The sequence below is a fragment of the Rousettus aegyptiacus genome, unplaced genomic scaffold (assembly GCF_014176215.1).
Source record: "Rousettus aegyptiacus isolate mRouAeg1 unplaced genomic scaffold, mRouAeg1.p scaffold_m13_p_13, whole genome shotgun sequence".
Classification (NCBI taxonomy): domain Eukaryota; kingdom Metazoa; phylum Chordata; class Mammalia; order Chiroptera; family Pteropodidae; genus Rousettus; species Rousettus aegyptiacus.
This window is the reverse complement of record NW_023416288.1, coordinates 55,194,727-55,213,576: the sequence shown is the minus strand read 5'-3', so window position 1 is coordinate 55,213,576 and position 18,850 is coordinate 55,194,727. Positions and strand designations below refer to the sequence as shown.

The following is an 18,850-nucleotide window of genomic DNA, read 5'->3' as shown; positions in this document are numbered from 1 at the left end:
AAGAAAGTGTTGCCTAGAAGACTTTATACTTAGGAGGCAAGATAATTCTGTTAACTGAAGGGCTTTGCAGTACTAAAAAGTTAGCTATCAAGTAGTTTGAATATTTTCCCCCCTATGTTTATATTAACCACTTATGCAAACAGGTTTAGGTTAAATCCCAGCCTCATCCCCTAATTTATCAAATATTCAAAATTAGCTGAATATGAAGTCATGGCATTTAATTGGATTTCTTTGGTGAAAAAGTTATCAAGGAGAATTATCAATGGCTCAATGAAGGGACAAGTTCTCAGATATTTCATTTATAGAAAATAAAGTATTATAGTGGGTATATAGTTTTGAGTCAATGTAGTTTTGAAATCTAATCCTCAAATAATGTCTATCTATTGCTGACAAGGAATGAGATCTATATGTAGTCAGCTTTATCTATAAATTCCATGATGAGAATGAATTGACTAAAGTGTCAAAATATTGTAACAGAGAAGATTTTCTCCTTGTTTCTTATGCCTTTCTGGGCCTCAAGAATACAAATTAATCCAGACATCATTAAATGGAGCTATCACCAAGTTGTTAATATAAAAAACAGGTTTGAAAATATTTATTCCGTCTACGGCCATGTCACACTGAACAAGCCCGATCCCGTCTGATCTCGGAAGTTAAGCAGGCTTGGGCCTGATTAGTACTTCGATGGGAGACCACTTAGGAAGACCAGGTGCTATAGGCATAAAAAATACAAAATAAGGGATTGTAAAATGACAAGGTCCTTGCAATCTGTGAGGTCAACCAAAGGTGGCCTCACCTGAAAAAAAAAAGAAAAGAAAAAGAAAATATCTGTTCTTTTTCACGGCCTTTCTCTAGGGAACAGGAGGTCACTAAAACAGGATCCAGAAATCCTGTGCCCAAATGCTAGAGGCCCAGAACCAATCCAGCTTCCTAGCGTTTCCTTTCCAGGATCTGTAGCTGCCCCTCAGTAACAGTTTGTCATAAGCCAAGTACCAGAAAATTTGATGGACAACAAAAAAAGCAGCAGAATGAGGCTGAGGAAATAAGAGGCAAAATGTTTCATTCTGTTTTTCTGTTAACTGTAGGTCCGCTGAGAAAAAATACTTTTCAACATAGGTGATACTGACTTTCGCTTTTCCTGACCCAGGAAGCTGAACTCAATGAACATCTCCTCATTCAAGTTTTAATGTGATTAGAACTGCATCATTTGTTACTTTTACCGTGTTTTCCCAAGTACTTAAAGGAATGAAGTTCGTACCTACATAACGTTCCACATCCATAACAGAAAAAGTAGGTGCAGGAAGCCTCAGTCCTAGATCATCTAATTTGGGGACCATAATAGGGACTTCAAATCCATGTTTCTCCAGGTATCTTTGTGTCAGCTGGCTGCCATGCATTTTTACAATGATTTCATCGGCACTAAGGAAAACAAGAGTAAAACATCGTCTTTGCTGATAAGTTCAGTTTTAAAAAATACTCCAGTAATGAGTTAATTTGTATACAATATTATTACCTGTATCAGTGGTCCTCAACCTGTCATACCTAATTCTCCTTTTTGTAACAAGTTATGTTTATAGAGCCTCTTTTACCATCCAAAAGTAAAATTCATAATTACTTGAATACATAATAATTGAAAAAAATATATTTATTATATAAGATGCCTTAACTAAAACAAAAAAAAAATCAGTTTATAGCAAAATATATATTTCAATATGTAAATGTTCAGGTAAACTACACTAGAAGAGATAATAGGATGCTTACAATTAGTTGTAATGAGTGGCTGGAGTTAAGAGAGTTAATAAGATCAGAAGCCACTCAATACTTGTAAAGGGAAAAAACTGGAAACAAACAAAACAAACATCATGGGGGGATGTGTAAGAAAATTATGGTATATGTCATAAGCCAAGTACCAGAAAATCTGATGGACAACAAACTGTCCATCATTTGAGGAGGTAAATTTTTCTATACATATGGAAGGATACCTACTAAATAAGAGTAAAAAATGCAAGTTGCACAACATATGCATAATACCTTTTTATTTTTTAAAACTTAAGTGGATATGTGTATCTATATATCTCTATAAATGTTTTAAAAGTTATTATTTATGCAGAAAATGGTCTCAAAGGCTTACACCAAGTCTTCAAATAGGGGAAAAAGAAGACAACCTGTTTACTTGTTTTATACACTACATCACATATGGGTCATTTAATTAATTTTTATCACTCTACTATGGTTTTAAATGTTGTGAAGGTTTGTGGAGTTCAACAAAATAAAACCAAAGACCTTTACCTAATGGTAATTACAGTGTAGACATTTGTGACCATCTCGATAGCCTGCTCTCATTTGTGTCTACTTTGGCAGAGAAGTCACAAGAACTGTCGGGCTTTTTAATACAATTCTTGTGGGTTACAAATCTATTTGAAAAAAAGGTAAAGCCTCTAGCTCCTCTCCCTGAAAAATGCACATTCCCACAGTGACACTAAATTGTTTATAATTTTAGGGTCTCTTTAGCCTCTCTGAAGCTAATACACACACATATATAACCAAAGTTCCATGAAGCTATGCTTATTTAGTTCTACTACTTGTAATGTGCCAATATTTTCTATTTCTTTTTTTTCTTTTTAAATAAAAACTTGATTGAGAATAATAATGGGTTGCAAACTGCCATCTGAAAACACTGCTTCAGATAATGTCACTTGGTCAGGTAACATTCTTATATTTTCTCTGGTCAGAACAGCTTTCCATACCTTGGGAAGACTCGAGAACGCAATTCCTTCACGAAAGTCCTAGTTCCGGCTTGCACTGGTTTGGAACCATCATCGATTTCTGTGTAGTCATGCCTGTGCCAGTTCCTCCTCTTTTTCACTGGATATTTGGAAGATCAGAAAAAGAAAACATTTGTGGTAACTGGTGATACTATGTACTTTCTAATGATTATATTGTATAGAATCAGAAATAAATGTTAAGTACAATAAAAACACATTTTTAAGGCACTTCTAGGCTGAAGAAGTAAATTTTACTTTATATAATGCTGCAACTATGAGGACTTCACTGTGGTTTTTAAAAATCTACTCTTTATTTCACAATTTTAAAATTAAATCAAGGAATTCAAATTAGCAGATGGAGCCTTTTATAATATCCATATTACACATACTATAAAATCCCATCATTATTTAAAAATCATGATTTTCGCTAGGACATTAGATCAAAATATGATTTTAATGGCCCACCCAAATCTTCCTCTTAGGATAGGGCCTTTAATCCCACATCGGAAATCTATTTTAACAATGCAGTTCCCTTCTCTTTTATGTTAAGATTCATCCCCCAAATGAGCATGGCTACACCGACACGAAGAAAACAGGTGACCGCATCGTAACTACAGGAAGACAAGTGGGCTCACAGAATAACGAACTTTATGGTAACGTCTAATGCCAAGATCCTGCGATTCCACAGCTCTAGGAGGAATGGTCACAGCAATCAAAATCAGGAGACTTGGATTTGACTCATGGCCCAGCCGTAACTTACTCTGCAACCGTGGTCAAGTCGCTTAAAACACATCTGGGTCCAGTTTCCTATGTGGAAATGAAGGGGATGAGAGCTGTTTTTCCACCTGTGTGGGGGAGCCCTTCATGCAGGGGACGATGAAGAGGCTGAGGAAAGCTCTGGACCTCATTCTTCTTTCCACCACGGTGGCACCACCTACTTATCCTCCGTGTGGTACTAACATAAGATTTCAGAACTGTCTTTGGTGTGGTATTAACGTAATATTTCAGTTTTATATCTTTTTTTTTTTTTAAGACTGAAAATCACTCTCAAGCCTAAAACCTCCATGATGCTGAGTAATGTACTGATGCCTTCAACTTACTTAGAACGCATCTAATAAATAAATAAATAAATGGATGGATAGATGGATAAATGGATGGATGGATGGATGGATGGATGGATGAATGAATGAATGAATGAATGAATGAATAAGGGGGGACAGTGGGATACTTAATGGCCAGATACGTGGTAAAGCAAATAACATAAAATGTTAATAGTAGAACCTAGATGATAGCTTTAGAGGCACTCGGTGTAAAATTCTTTCAATGTTTACTATATGTTTGAACATATTCACAATAAAATGTGTGAGAGACACAACTCTCTGAGTCTAAGTTTCTCCAAATCTTCACCTTACAAAGACCATAATAAGATATAATACAGGATCCTCATATGGATAAGGAGAAGCCACACTAAATAATCAAAGGGGTGGAAATCAGGCTTATTCATATCTAAGAGTCTAAAACAAGATTCCCAAGTAATTCAAGTAATTTATGGAAGCTAGACCTCAATATGGAAGAGAGTAAATACCATCTTTAAAAAAATCTCATGAGAAAAATTGAGAACTATAAAGCAATCTTCCTAGAAAATCTCATTAAGGTATCCTTTGTGTGTTATATTTTTTCTCATTTAAAATCACTTTTAAAATTCAAGAGTATTTAATTCCAAGCTTTTCCCCATGATCGTAATGTGAATTCTGCTTACTCTTCTTATTATATCATGAGCATTTTCTCATTAAATATTCAAAAGCAATTTAAAGGCAGCCTAGAATTATTTTAAGATATAGATGCATCATATGATTCTTAAGCATTTAGTTCATTCTGAATCTTTCTTCAAAGTTGAGATTAATATTCATATACATAAATCTGTTTCCCCCCATTATTTTTGGGGATAAATTGCTAGAGATGCTAAGGGAAAGACAATATTTTAAGGATACTTGCTACAAATTGCAAAACTGCCTCCAGAAAAGTGGTAGGTAACTCACTTTTTTTTTTTTTTTTGGTAACTCATCTTCTTAACAGTGTATATAAACAGCCTGTTTCAAAGCCCTGAGTTGACAGTGAGCATCATCATTAAGAAAAGGAAAAAGGAAAGGAAAAGAAAAAGGTGACCATTTGAGAACTGTGCTTCATTGTTTTAATGTTCATTTTTACAGAACGGATTAGAATTAAAACAGATTGGGGATTGGACAGCTATGGGTTCAAACTCCAGCTCTGCCAAATGGCTACAAGAAAGAGCTGGTTAGATTATTTTTCTCATATCATGCTGTTAAAAATATCAAAGGAGATAACAGAGGTCAAGTGCTTACTTGCCTGGCACCCAATAAGCTGACAATTACTATTGTTTCCTTTTGAACTTGCTGGATGTTAACGGAAGGCTACAGCTGTCCTGTTGGGCCAACATCCTTGATACATAAAACCAGCCACTGTAAGAGCTAACTGAATTTCTTAAAGGAGGGGGCCAGTGAATATTTTAGTAGTGGTAACAGGGAAAGGAGAAAAAAATTTCATTTTTGCATATGCCTGAAGAGCACTGAGAATATATGTTTAAGTGTTAGGTTATTTTTTGGTACCTGCCCTCAAATAGAGTTCTTAATTCTCATTAAGAGGATAAAGTCTAAATTCACCATATTAAGTGGATATTATACTGTCTAGATGGTATCTATAATAAGGAGTCCTGGAGAACTCCAAAGGGAACAGGAACCCCTGGTGGCAAGCAGGGAAGGCTTACTAGCAGAGGGAAAGGGACCAAAAGGGGTTATCCAAGTTGGGGTGGAGGGTGAGGGAAGTGGAAAGTGAACTTTAAATCAAGATAAAAGAGATTACTGGATCTGGGGCATTTTCCCTATAGGCACTTAGAGTTGGACTTCTCCTCAGGAGATAGCCAATGCCTGATCTTCTGTCATTCAAGGACGAGAAGAACATGAAGGACCAGGTCACAGACTTCTCTCTGAAGCATCATTATTCAAAGCGCCAGTCGTGATCCCTTATGGATTGTGAAGTCAATTTAGTGAGCATGACATGCTTTTGAAAAATTAAATCATATAGGAAAAAAATGAAATAGAGTGCATCACATGTAGTAATATCTTAAACACTACATTATTCTTCCTCATTCTAACTCACTTAATATTTCATAGAAATGAAATTTGAATTATTTCATTTGGGGGTTATATACTTAAATTCTAAACAAAAACCGTTATCAATTTTAGTCCTGTTTTACTTCTTCAGATAACAACTCAGTATTATTTACTTTCTCCAATAGTCGACAATTATTTCAAGTTATATACTTTATATTTCAGTACTACACAAAATAAAAACTATGACAAGAAATCAGCCAATTATACATGTCAAAATTCTACCAACCTGCTAACCTCATATTTTACACTGTGTAGTAACAACAAAATATATTATATATTTTACAAGGAAATATTTTAATACATTCATATAGCTCAAATCTCTATACCTCACAAAGAAATTTGGTTATTAACATTTCTAACAAAATGTATAAACAATCAGTTGCTAGTAAGTTTCTTTTAAAAAATTACTTGCCCATAACCTCAGAACAAAATTTCTATTAAAAAAAAAAAAAAAAGTACTAGGAAAAAGGCTGTATTTGAAATAAAGAGGTTGTATAGGTAACCTATATCTGAGCCAAGTGTCTATCAAGGCATAGTCAGGAAAAGGTTCTTCTCAGTTCAAAAATGACTAAGTCTACAGTTTTTCCCTTTAGTTTAATGGACACAAAAACTCTAGTTAAAAACAGTCTACATTTTAAAGGAAAAAAGTAGTTATAACGTAATCCAAAGCCTTTAAAATCTTCACTCTCACGTTTGTACCATAATAATTAATATTTCGATCTATTCTTCTGAAGCATTTGTAAAAGGCTAAAAACAAACATCGCTTTGTATGTGATGCTGGTCCCCTCCAGAGGACGCGTGAGCTTCCCTGCCTGCACCTGCCGGCGCAGGAAGGAGAGTATTGGCAAAGACCTGGTCTGGCCTCTGTCTTCCTCAGGGGGGGGACCCTGGGGGACAGGTTTCAAGCAGAGAATATGGCTGGCAGGACTCTAAGCCATACTCACATGATGATCAAATTTAGAAAAGAGAAGTAATATTTTAGCATATCTATGCCCTAATTTTCTCCTAAAAATATAATGCATTTGTGCACACTCAAGTAGCCTTACACTGTACACCATCCCAAAATACTACTGAAAGATCACTTTAAAAATTACTTATAGAAAGAAAAAAAAGTTAAAATTAGTTTCCAGAATAAGAAAAAAAAAAATTTTTATCATAACTTCTCAAATTGAAAGCTTTGAAAATATATATTTGATTTTGGGAGCTTTGCACTGGCAATTAAGAACGAGAGTATTTTGTTCCCTTGATATTTACCTTATTTAATAAGTTACTTAATAATTCATACAAAAATTGCATTCTCGATACCTTCAAAAAAATCTTTCCTATAGTCCTTGGTGGTTTGTAATATAACTAATCATTGTATCATTTAAAGTATTATCATGTACATGTTAAGTTTTAAATTTCAATTTTTATTTGAGCATCTAGTACTTACTCAAGGAAGAACCATGTAGAATGGCACAGTTGGGACAGTGATACAGGTCAATGTCAACAGCATGATGTTCTTCTACTCCAACGCAGCTAAGATAAAGAAAAATAAAGCCAATATGTAAATATGTGGAAAATCTTAACTACAATAGATTGGCTGGAATTTAACTGAAAAATGCACAACTACTTCACCAACAAATTTTGTAGAGTACAGAAACATATGCAAGGATAAACTATTCTTTTCCGTACACACTTGCTAAATAATTGTGGGGAAGAATACATGGGAGGTGATTCACTATTAGCAGTAGCAGAGGTATCAAAAGTAATGTAATTATAAGCCACAAGACCCTCAACTATTATGTAAATACCACCTGTTATGGACTCAATATGTTTCCCCAAAATTCACATGCTGGAGCTGTAACTCCCAGTATGGTTGTATTTGGACAGGGCCTCTAAGGAAGTAATTAAATGAGGTCATAGGGTAGGGGCCTCGATCCCACAGGACTAGTGTCCTTATAAGAAGAGACACTCTCTCTGCAAGCACCCACTGAGGAAGGCCATAGAAGTACATGGCAAGAAAGTGACCATCTGCAAGCCAAGAAGAGAGCCCTCCCCAGAAACCAACCCTGGTGGACCTTGCTCTGAGGCATTCAGCCTTCAGAACGATGAGAAAATAAATTTCTGTTGTTTAGGCCGCCTAGTCTTAAAATGTTATGTTATGGCAGGTTAAGCCAACTACGACGCAAACTAACTTTAAAATAGGGCTATCATCAGCTAGAGGTGGTTAGTAAGTTTGGGTAACATCACCGACATGGTGAGAGCGCTGAGTCCTACCCAGTGCTGCTTTAGGTCTTAACAGTGTCCTAATTAATCCGTTCAATTCGTTTGAGGCACCATACCTAGGAAACTCCATTCCATGGAGTACATGGCAGTGGCGCTTAAAAACACTAAGTTTAAGGGAACCAACTCAGGACCGAAAACACCATATTAAGACATCTTGAAAATAGGAGTAATTTATTAAAGACAGACCCCGGCAGCTTTGCTACATCCCAAGTAACCTACTGGGGTACAATTTTGATAAATGTTTGTATTCCCAAAAGGTGTAAAACAAGAAAACCACCACAAGTTGTATCTGAAAAGGAACTAAAGTAGAACTAACACGGGTTGAGGAAGGAGGATGAAGGACGATGGCAATTAACTCAGTTGACAGGTATAACAGTAGAAAAGAAAATTATTGAACTGGATGATGGTCATATTAACCAGAATGTAGCAGAGAGAAAGAAGATGACAGGAAATATAAATAAGATGGTAAGAACTACAAGGAATCAAATGAGAAAGTATAACATATATTTAATCTTCACCTCAGAAGGTAAAGAAAGGATAAGGGCAGAAGCGATATATGAGGGGACAGCCGCTAAGATTGCAGAAATAATGAAAGACGCTGATCCAGATTCAGGAAACCCAATAAATCCCAAGCAGGACAAATAAAAATAAGGTTTTCTGCAGAAAACAGAAGTCAGAAAATTTCAAAGCCGTAAGAGAAAAACAAAGATTAGTTTAAAAAAAGAGAGCCTTCTCTGGGCAATAATGGAAGCTAGAACATATTAGAATATCTTAAATGTCCTTAAAGAAAATGTCTGTTAATCTAGAGTTCAATATTCAGTAAAAATGTTTCATGAAGAAGGGGAAAAAGTATTTGCAGACAACCAGAAACAGAGTTCACCTCCAGTTAATCTACAGTAGAAGAAATGTCAAAGGATGTACTTCTTACAGAGGGAGATAACCACAAAGAGGGCTGAAATGCAAGAAAAAAATGAAAAGCTAAGAAAAGTAATACATATGGGAGTAAATTTATATGAATACTGACTATACAAAACATTGTCGTGTGAGATTTAAAAATATATAAAAGAGTGAAACACACGACAACAGCAGCATTTGAGTCAGGAGAGGACAGAGGCATTAGAGGGTCCTAAGGTGCTTACACTGGATGGACAGGGAAGGTAATGATCACCATCAGACTTCACTCGTCAGTGGAGGCTGCCTATCAACTTACGACTGAAGTGTGATGGTAATCATCAGACAACTGCGGAGACAACTAAAAACTCCAGGTAAAAGACACAGGTTATCCCGCTGGACTTAAACAATATAATTCACTGTTTATAAGAGAGACACATAAGACAAGGATACAAAAAAATGTGAAAGTTAAGATATGGGCAAATAAATACAATGAAAATAGTAATCAAAAGAAAATATAGCTATATTAATATTAGGCAACATAGAACCTAAAGCAAAAAACAGGGGATATACATGTTCACTTTATAATGATAAAAGTTTCAATTCACCAGGAGGCTATACCACTGACAACTGTAGTGGCAGATTTTGACAACTCTCAGTATGCGATAGAATAATAGGCAAAAACAAAAATCTATGAGATTTTTATATACGAAATTTGAACTACAAAATTAAAAAATATGGCCTAATGGATATTTATAGAATATCATATCCAACATCTATAGAGCGCATATTCTTTTCAAGAACACATGGACCATTCATAACAAGTGCCCATCGAATGGGCCATTGCCAACTCTTGAAAATCTGAAATCATAAAGAGTATATTATTCTCTGGCCACTGTTCAATTAAGCTAGAAATAAATGAAAATCAAAACAGTAACTTGAAAATCTTCATGTTTAGAAATTAAGACATAAACTTCTAAATAACCCATGTGTCAAAAGAATGAAAATCTGAAAATTATTTTGATCTGAACAATAATGAAAATACCATGTAACAAAACTTGTGGGATGCGGAACTTGTAAACAGAAATGTATGGCTTTAAATAATCATTTAAAAAAATTTTAACTAAAAGACTATTAATTTCCAAATCAACAAAATAAACTTTACGCAAAATTTTCCACACATTTATGTACAACGTCCTGGATGCATGGTTTTTTGTCAGATACCCAAAAGGGCTTCTGTAACCTAAATAAGAATCATCAGAGGATGCACACTTCTTGATTTCAAAACTAACTTACGAAGCTATAGTAGTCAAGATAGTATGATACAGTAATCAAGACAATAAGGAGATCAATACAGATCAACGGAATAGAACTAAGAGTCCACAAATGAACCCTTACATTTAGGATGAATTTATTTTCAACAAGGAAATAAAGATTACCCCATAAGGAAAAGAACAGTCTTTCGACGGATGGTACTGAGACAAACACACATACATTTGGACGCCCACCACACACCACATAGAAAAATTAACTCAAATGAATCACATACCTAAATGTAAGAGCTAAAACTATAAAACTGCTTAAATAAAGCATAGGAGAAATCTTCAAGTTCTTGAATCAGAGAATGGTTTCTTAGATCCTACACCAAAGGCAGAAGGGACAAAAGAAAAAAAAAATAGATAAACTGGAGGTCACACTGCAGTCCAAAGGCTTCTGTTTTCTCAGCTTAGTTTGGTGTAAAATAATCAGCTAAGTTTAGAAAGTGGCAGAGAGGTGTGAGGAAAGAAAGTATTAAATAGTTGATGTGAAGAAAGGAAAGACCAAGAAATATATAAGGTTGCTAAAGCAGTGTTGAGAGTCCACCTGAGGTCTGGGATAATGAATTCTAAATGGAACCATTTCTGCACAGTTGTGTGATTGTTTTTGTTTTTTTCTTTTCTTTTCTTTCTCCCCTCCCCCCTCCCCCCACCAATGTTCAACCACATGGTGCAAGCCCAGAGGAGGAGGTTGGGTCCATCCACAGTTGGGGTTTTGTAGGCAAAGACCAGAAAGGGAGTTGAGGATATTTACAAGAGAGTTAGTATAAAGATAAACCATGAAACAGGCTGGACAGAAGAGGCACGAAGGCAGAAGGTAGTGAGAAGATGGTGAGGAGGTCTGAGGTCAGCGCATTCCTAGCGCCGACTCAGTGGAAGGCTTCGAGCAGTGATCTGTTAAGGGGCGCAGATTATGCTCAAAGAGTGGAATGTTCAGAATTTGAAATTTCTGAGGGAGCAAAACAGTGATAAGGTACGAGTGTAACAACAGCAGGTGGCTACGCAAGGTGGAACAAGAGAAAACTCACTGGAGATAAGTGAGATGTGTGAGAAGCATCTCTACATTCAATGAAACGAAGTTCAAAATCAAACTTCCCTGGTTTTGAAAGTGAGGTTCGTTAGGTGTCAGTAATTGCTACACTCTGACCAGAATAGAAACTCAAGGCCACAGAAGCCAACTTGACACTTCTTCTAGAAACTCAAGGTTTGTCTTGTCATACCCTGACTATGGTCACATTCTTCATTCCTAAAAAGTGATGGCTACACATAAAGAATGAAGTGAGAAAAAAATCATTAGCTGTGTCCTGGAAAACCTAAACCTGTGTACATCATAAACTCATCCATGACTATCTAAGATACATAAATAAGGGTGACTCCCACAAGGCTTCAGGAAGGAAGAAAATATAGGGACATTCCAATTAATTAAGGACACTTTGGGCAAAACTTAGCCAATAATCCTCAAAGATCTATGGTTCCTCTCTCCAGCTTCTAAGCTCTTCACCCCATACTCACACTTCTACCCTCTTTTACTAAGATGTCGGCGCTATCTTCAAGTTTGATTAATTCTAATCAATTGGCAAAACGTCTACAGCTCACATTTAAAAATTTCAGAACTTAACAGTAAATCTGGAATATTAGTAAAAACAATAAATTTGATAAATTAGAAAATCTGAAATACGATCTTTTAAATCCTATAAAATAAAATTTTTTAAAAATTAAATTAAACATAAAAATTAAATGTTTCTAAACCAAGGTTATTTCAGATCTTTGATGGGCACTACAGAGACCTGCTACACTCACTTTGGTTTCTCTTTCAGAGAGCGGGATAACTTATCCCACCTCATATCCCCCCCCCGCCCCCCCTCCCCCGCCCAACAATCACTACAGCTTCAAACTAGAGCTTTGACAGGAGAGCGAATGCAGTGGGGACACATAAAATGCAGAACTATGAAAGCAAATTTTGTAAGAATCATTTTCAATCTTCCCTTAGTTTCTCTCATTCCATTTATTTCTCTTATGACACTCACCTTCGTACATAAATTGCCCTACTTTTCCTAACAGCAAAATGGTCAATGTTTATTAGACCGTTGTGTGGGGGGTGGAGGGGTTTCCGATAGGAGTGCCAATCTGACCTTTGCTGAATAGCTTCCATCTAAAGAACAGCCTCAATGCCATTTGGTGAGTGAAACAGTGACAACTTTAGCACTTTCTATTGTGTTACTCTTCTGAAATTGTTGCTTAGCTGGCATTTTTTTTTGACACTTGATGAGAACAGAATTGAATTAATGACTAACCAGAATTCCTCAGGATCTGCCAAACATTCTCTTTTTTCCTCTCAGATAAAGCTCCCATTTATACTCTCTACTCCTGATGTTATGAGAGTGGGTGGCCAAATTCTTTAAGATCTTACTGTCAGTGGACTTCACTGGACACTCCTCTAGCATCACAGGATATTACTCTCCTCATTCTTCACCGATCTTACATTACCTAGTCTTCAAAGCCCAACTCAAATTCCTCCTCCTTGCTGCAACTGCACTGGATCGCCCACAGAAAGCCCTTCATTTTATTGATACACGTTCCCACTCACTCATACCTAATACTGAGCTACTTCATGCACCCTGTCCCCTGGAGTTGGCTCGATACTTCTCCCAGTACCAAGTACAGTGCACCCCCTCAACACAATGAGCCAGCGAATGTCTGCTCATTATTAAATGTGCTGAAAACTTATTTGAAAACAGGAAAGTTGCGGTAAAGTTAAAAGCAACTTAAAAAGAAGTCTGTTCAGCCTGAATTTTTTAAGAATTTGGTATAAGAACTAAAGGTAACAGGTGGTAAAAAGGGAAAGATCTTTCGACATACAGATTTTTTCACCTTTCCTTAGATGGTAGAAGGCCGTAATAATGGAATTCATTCTTTTTAAATTTTGCTTCAGTACAAGTGTTCGCCTATGTATCAAAATATCAAAGTCCACTTTCTCGCCCAAAGTGCCAAACCACTCTATTTCCCCGTAATGAGCAGACTGAGTCATCGGGTGACCCCCGAAGCCCCACACTAACATCCTCAAAGGGGGTGGGGAGAATTAACTCCAGGAATACAGAAGGCAGCGGACAACCTGCTCTTCATACTGCCTTTCACATTGGTTACCTCCGGGGTCAGTTGAGGTCATGGAGCAGCCATCAGCCAGGCAAGGCCTACCTAGCCTAGTGCCATGCCACCAGATAACGAGACTCATTTGGCTTCAGGGAGATGTGTAGATTTTGGAATTAGAAAAGCTTGGTTTGATTTCTAGCTCCTCTAGTTTTGACTTTGAGCAAATTTCTTAATTTCTCTGAGCAGGAGTTTCCCTAGGATTAAACAGGACGATGAATGTCAATATATAAAGCACAGGGCTTGGGATATAGTAACCGACGGCACGGTAAATATATTAAGTAATAAATGGCAGCCATCGACATTGTTATGTTTCTACTAGGTACCAGTCACAGCTCACGCAGCTCTGGGCTTATTATTATCTATGAGCTTTGAGCCTAAGCAGGAAACTTGGCTTTATGATTAGGCTTAACAGTTTTTTTTCAATGATGTCTCTTCAGAGAACACTCAACTAGATGCCCAAACAGCCATTCTTTAAGGTGGGAAAAAAGAGAATTTATTTTCAATTTTTAACTAATTTTTGATGGTTGCGTTCTCCAGAGTCAGTCTGCGATGTTAGAATCCTGGCTACCCCACTTAGTAGCTAGGTGACTTTGGATAACTTACTTTGTCTATTTTTGTTTCACTGTAAATATGGAGATGACAGTATTCCCCTTAAAGAGTTACTATGAAAATTAATTAATATATATAAAATGCTTAGAATGAAACTGGAAAACAATGATTTTGTTGGTTCAAAAAACTCAATAGATTGATATTCCTACGAAAAGTACTACGATACCAACAGGCATTTTCACTTTTAAATTATGTTTTGCGTAGCGTTTTAATACTTAGATATTTTATTATCAGATATTAGCTAAAGTAAAAATTTATAACTTACACATATGAAATATTTTCAGAGAAAAATCAAACTAGTAAATTTATAATTAAATCTGTCATTCAGAAACCCCAACTTCTATTATTTTCTTACTGGTATACGAAACTGTTTTCATAAAATCAAGTGTTTTTCTTTATGTATTGGCATATTATATGCTTAACTATATTTAAAAGGGACACTGAATGAAATGCATACTCTTAACCAAATTCCTTCAGTTCATAATAATCTCAGAAAATTGGACACTTCTCCCATCTCCCACAGCTGGCGCATGCTTCCGACTCTCTCAGGGTTTCCTGAGTTATTTCCAACCAGCTGACTATGAGCATCTATGTTAATAAGGGTGAGGAGGAAACTGAACAAGAAATTGAACAAAGAACATGAGAGGAAAATAAGGGGGGTTGAAGATCCAATAGGTGAGCTGATACAAAATGCACCCCCCTTAAAAGCTGAAAATCCTGCTGGTAAGTTTCTAATTGAATTTGTTCCAAGATGAACACATGAAATACGGACATCAAATATAACTTATATGCTGACTGATACATTATACTATTTGCTTCCTGAGTGCAGAGAACATGCTTGCTCTGCTTATCACTGTCTAGCTGACACCCAAGTACACAAAGTGTGCAACGTGAATGGTAAACGGATGAAATGGATCTTTATGAAAAATCACAAACAAACCATTCTCTCAAGAAGGTGATAATTCCTATTGGAATGTTCTAAAGAAAGAAAAAGGTGTTTGAAATTTCTGAAATATGCAAAAAGCTAAATATATGTGCTTTTTCACCATCCTGTGGTCATTCCACCGGCCATTCGACCTCTCCAGCTAAAACTCTCTTACTGCTCTTCGGCAGTCCACTTCCTGCCCGTCCAGCCACGGACGGGGTATGTCTGCAGAGACTAAGGCAAGCAATAATGCAAACAGTGCCTAGTGGATCCACTACATCATGCAGACGGACTATACTTCTATTTATAACCAGTGAAACAGCAAATAAATGCCATCCCAAAGGGAATGTTATGTGAGAATTTAAGAAGAACTTCGTAAATCATCTTGTGGGAGAAAAAGCTCTGCATGAGGATAAAGCAATTTCATAAAAGTTTGCCTGGCAATGTTCTTAGTGAAGGAAGGAATTAAAAAGTTATGTTATCAGTATGTACATCGGCGTGTGCACGACTGCCTTCGTGTACTTTTGACTGATAAATTATACCTAAAAACAGTAGTAAGGAAGAAGAAACATTATGCAAAACTTTGTTCTAAAGCAACCTGAACCTAGAAATACATAAAATGCTTGCTGAGTCCAGTTAGTTCCTTGCTGTGAAATGCAAGACGTAAAGAATTAACATTTCAAGAAAACTTTTTCTGACTTCCTTTAACACTTGGTCTCTCTGCAGCTCCCAAACCTGGCTGCACATTAGAATCTCCTGTAGAGATTTCACAAGCTGCTGTCAGGCAGCCTTTCAAAAGAAAGAGGCAACTCTGTAGGAAGAGATAAAGATCTCCGAGATACGCTGTAAAACAACAGAAGCCAGGAACAGAACAGTATGTATTTAATACGTCCCCCAGCCCTTGACCAGCTCCAAATACACGTTCATAAATGCTAAATGTATGTCTGGAACAATGTGTCAAAAAATGGTCAAAGTATTTGCTTCTGGGAAAGAAAACTGAGTGGGTGCAGAACAGAGGAGAGTGAGAATTGCTTTTCACCATATTACCGTCTCGTATATCTTTTGTACTGTGTGCTAAAAAAGAAAAACACACATTCTTGAGGCCTACCTTAGATCCACAGGGAAAAGTCAATGGGTGGGGCCCAATAATCTTTATTTTTAACAAGTTCCCCAGGTGATTCTTTTGCAGCCTGCTCGGCAGAGAAATGGCATTTGGGAAACTACTGATCTAAAACCGTGGCATAGAAGCTGGTACAATACCTTATTCATGGTCGCTTCTATGAAAACTTCGTTACTTCAATTAGACTTTAAGCTCCTTAAAGACATCAGTATTATTTAATAATTCAGAATTTCCATTCCACACAGATCTACCTAAAGCTGATTACAGAGCAGATGCTCATCAAATATTTCCTGATTGACTCGAAGCACAGTGGGGAGGCATTCGTTTGGACTACTATCCTGGAGCCTGTTTAAACATGGATTTTGTAAATGTAAAGAGGCGAAAAGTGGATTTGAGGGGGGAAATAACTGATGAATTTTTCTTTCGAGATCTTGTTTTGAAATGTCCATATACTGTCAATAAAAAAGAACGCAGTATTCTTGACTTCAGGTTTAGTCAAAGGTCTCTATACTCTCTTACTGTACAGAAAAGGTCCCTATTCGTTACAGATTTACACATTATGCCCATTTATTTTGTTTTCATTTCATGTGGCTCTTAAGTGTCCCTCTCTTGATTTTGCGAATAGGGTATCTATTAAGGGATACATAGATTAAATAGATTATGAATAAAAATAACTAGATTTTTAAAAAGATGAACCAATATGTGGAATCTAAGGAACAAAAAAAACAAACTAATCAAAAACAGACTCACAAATATAGAGGACAACTTGGTGACGGCCAGAGGGGAAAGGAGTGCCGGGAGCTGAGGAAAAGCTGAGGGAAAGCGGTGAAGGGTTAAAGAAGCACAAATTAGTAGTTAATAAATGATCACAGCACAGGGAATGCAGTCGGCAGTAATGCAGCGGCTATGTGTAGAGCCAGAGGGAAGGTAGAGTAATCAGGGGGATCGTTTCATAAACGATATAAATGTCTAACCAATGTACTGTATACACGAAAATAAAAAAAAAATCTTTAAAAACGATGAACCAATAGCTATCAGAAACATTTCAACCCAGTTGACAGTTTTATTTCCCATTGTGAGTATGGGAAGGAAAGCTATATTTTCCAGGGTCTAATGACACCTACAGAAGATTTAATATATTCTGGGCTAAGAGATCACACCCTGGGATAAAAGATAACAGCAAATCATTAACTTTTATATTAAAGACACTTAGTAGTGAGTCAGCTATAAAGGACAGCAGTCAACTCAAGCAGACCTAGTTCCCTAATAGCCTTTCTCCTCCTGTGAACAGTCTTCAGTGCCAGCATCTAAGGGGAGAGGACCACATTCTGAGCTAAGCCAAGGGAAAGGATTCATATGAGAACTTTCTATTGGGACAGAAACTAATGTAGCATTCTGAGAGGGGCTACTTCACTCTTTAGCAGGTTTCTTCATTCTTGATAATGGATGAGTTAGAGCAGGGGTTTGGACCACAGAAATCTTGACATAATCCATAATAATTATCCCTACATGGAATTATATATACTATCCAGAAGATCTCAAAGAAATTCAACACAATTACAAATCAGGAGTATTCATTAAAAGCCAAATGTGTAGTAGTGGGTTGTTGAGAAAATGTCAACAGCAAGCACTAGACAGTTCTATTCGAATCACACAAATAAGGGCAGTAAGTTCATATAATATGTAAGAAGGACTTTTTACCTGTTTATATATTAGATCCATTCAAAAGACAAATCGTTGTTGTATACTTTAAATATACGTCAACTATGATTGAAAAGTAAAATTTAAAAAGAATATATCCTCTATTAACCTATACATTAAAAATCTGTGTGAATGTTCTTAAAAAAAAAAAAGAGTAATTTATTATAGGTTCCTCAAAGTCCATTTTGTAATTCTTCTTAACTTCCACTAGAGGTCAGATGACCCATGACTGGCAAATACAAGAAAAATACAGGCAGTCCTTGCTTTGCATGAAAGACCATAGAAGTAACCATGCAAGGAGAAACTGCAAAGCTATCTTAGTAATCAGTGCGGGAAAATTACAATTCTTTCCTAACCTTTAAAAGTGTTTGTCAAAACATTTTAAAAACTCTTACTGTTGGTTATAATGTAGAGAGAAGTGAAAAAATAGTAAAACCCATATTCATGTAGTACACTGTAATTTAAAGCACCGCGCCGGTCAGTGTGCCGTCGCTAAGTGCCCCTCCGCTGCGGACCTAGAGTCTCTTGAACGGCGGGAGTGTCAACATTCCTACCGTCAGTTATTATTCCGTTTACGCTCAATTTAAATTTCACTTCCGGAATCACTATTTTTTTTTTCTGCACTTTCATCCTTATTGGTCACTTCTCTCTTTTCATCACCCGGTTTTCTGATATGTCATGTGAGTTCATCACTGGGAGACAAGCAGGCAGCACAACAACACACTTTCCTGTCTGTGTGAACTGAACAAATTGTGCACCTGTTGTTTACGCACTGGTTTGCCGATCTGCATCCTGAAGCGCTGGCAGCAAACTTTGTTCTCTAAGCAACAGTTAATATATCATGATGATTAAAACCGAATCACAGTATTGGGGGACTAGTGTTATTTAATTAAACCATATGATAGTGTGACATA

The 18,850-nt window shown here is 36.5% G+C and overlaps 1 protein-coding gene and 1 pseudogene across 2 annotated transcripts in view; one reads left to right on the top strand and one right to left on the bottom strand.

Annotated features, from left to right (window-relative positions):
* KDM7A (lysine demethylase 7A) overlaps positions 1 to 18,850 on the bottom strand; it is a 63,416-nt gene that overhangs the window by 31,580 nt on the left and 12,986 nt on the right. For both annotated transcript variants that reach the window (XM_016161896.2, XM_016161897.2), the window contains exons 2-4: positions 7,389 to 7,474; positions 2,748 to 2,865; positions 1,259 to 1,419 (exon numbers count right to left, since the gene is read on the bottom strand). In XM_016161896.2, coding sequence (XP_016017382.2) covers positions 1,259 to 1,419; positions 2,748 to 2,865; positions 7,389 to 7,474 — 365 coding nt within the window. The remainder of the gene's footprint in view (positions 1 to 1,258; positions 1,420 to 2,747; positions 2,866 to 7,388; positions 7,475 to 18,850) is intronic.
* On the top strand, positions 603 to 721 carry LOC118610823 (annotated as a pseudogene).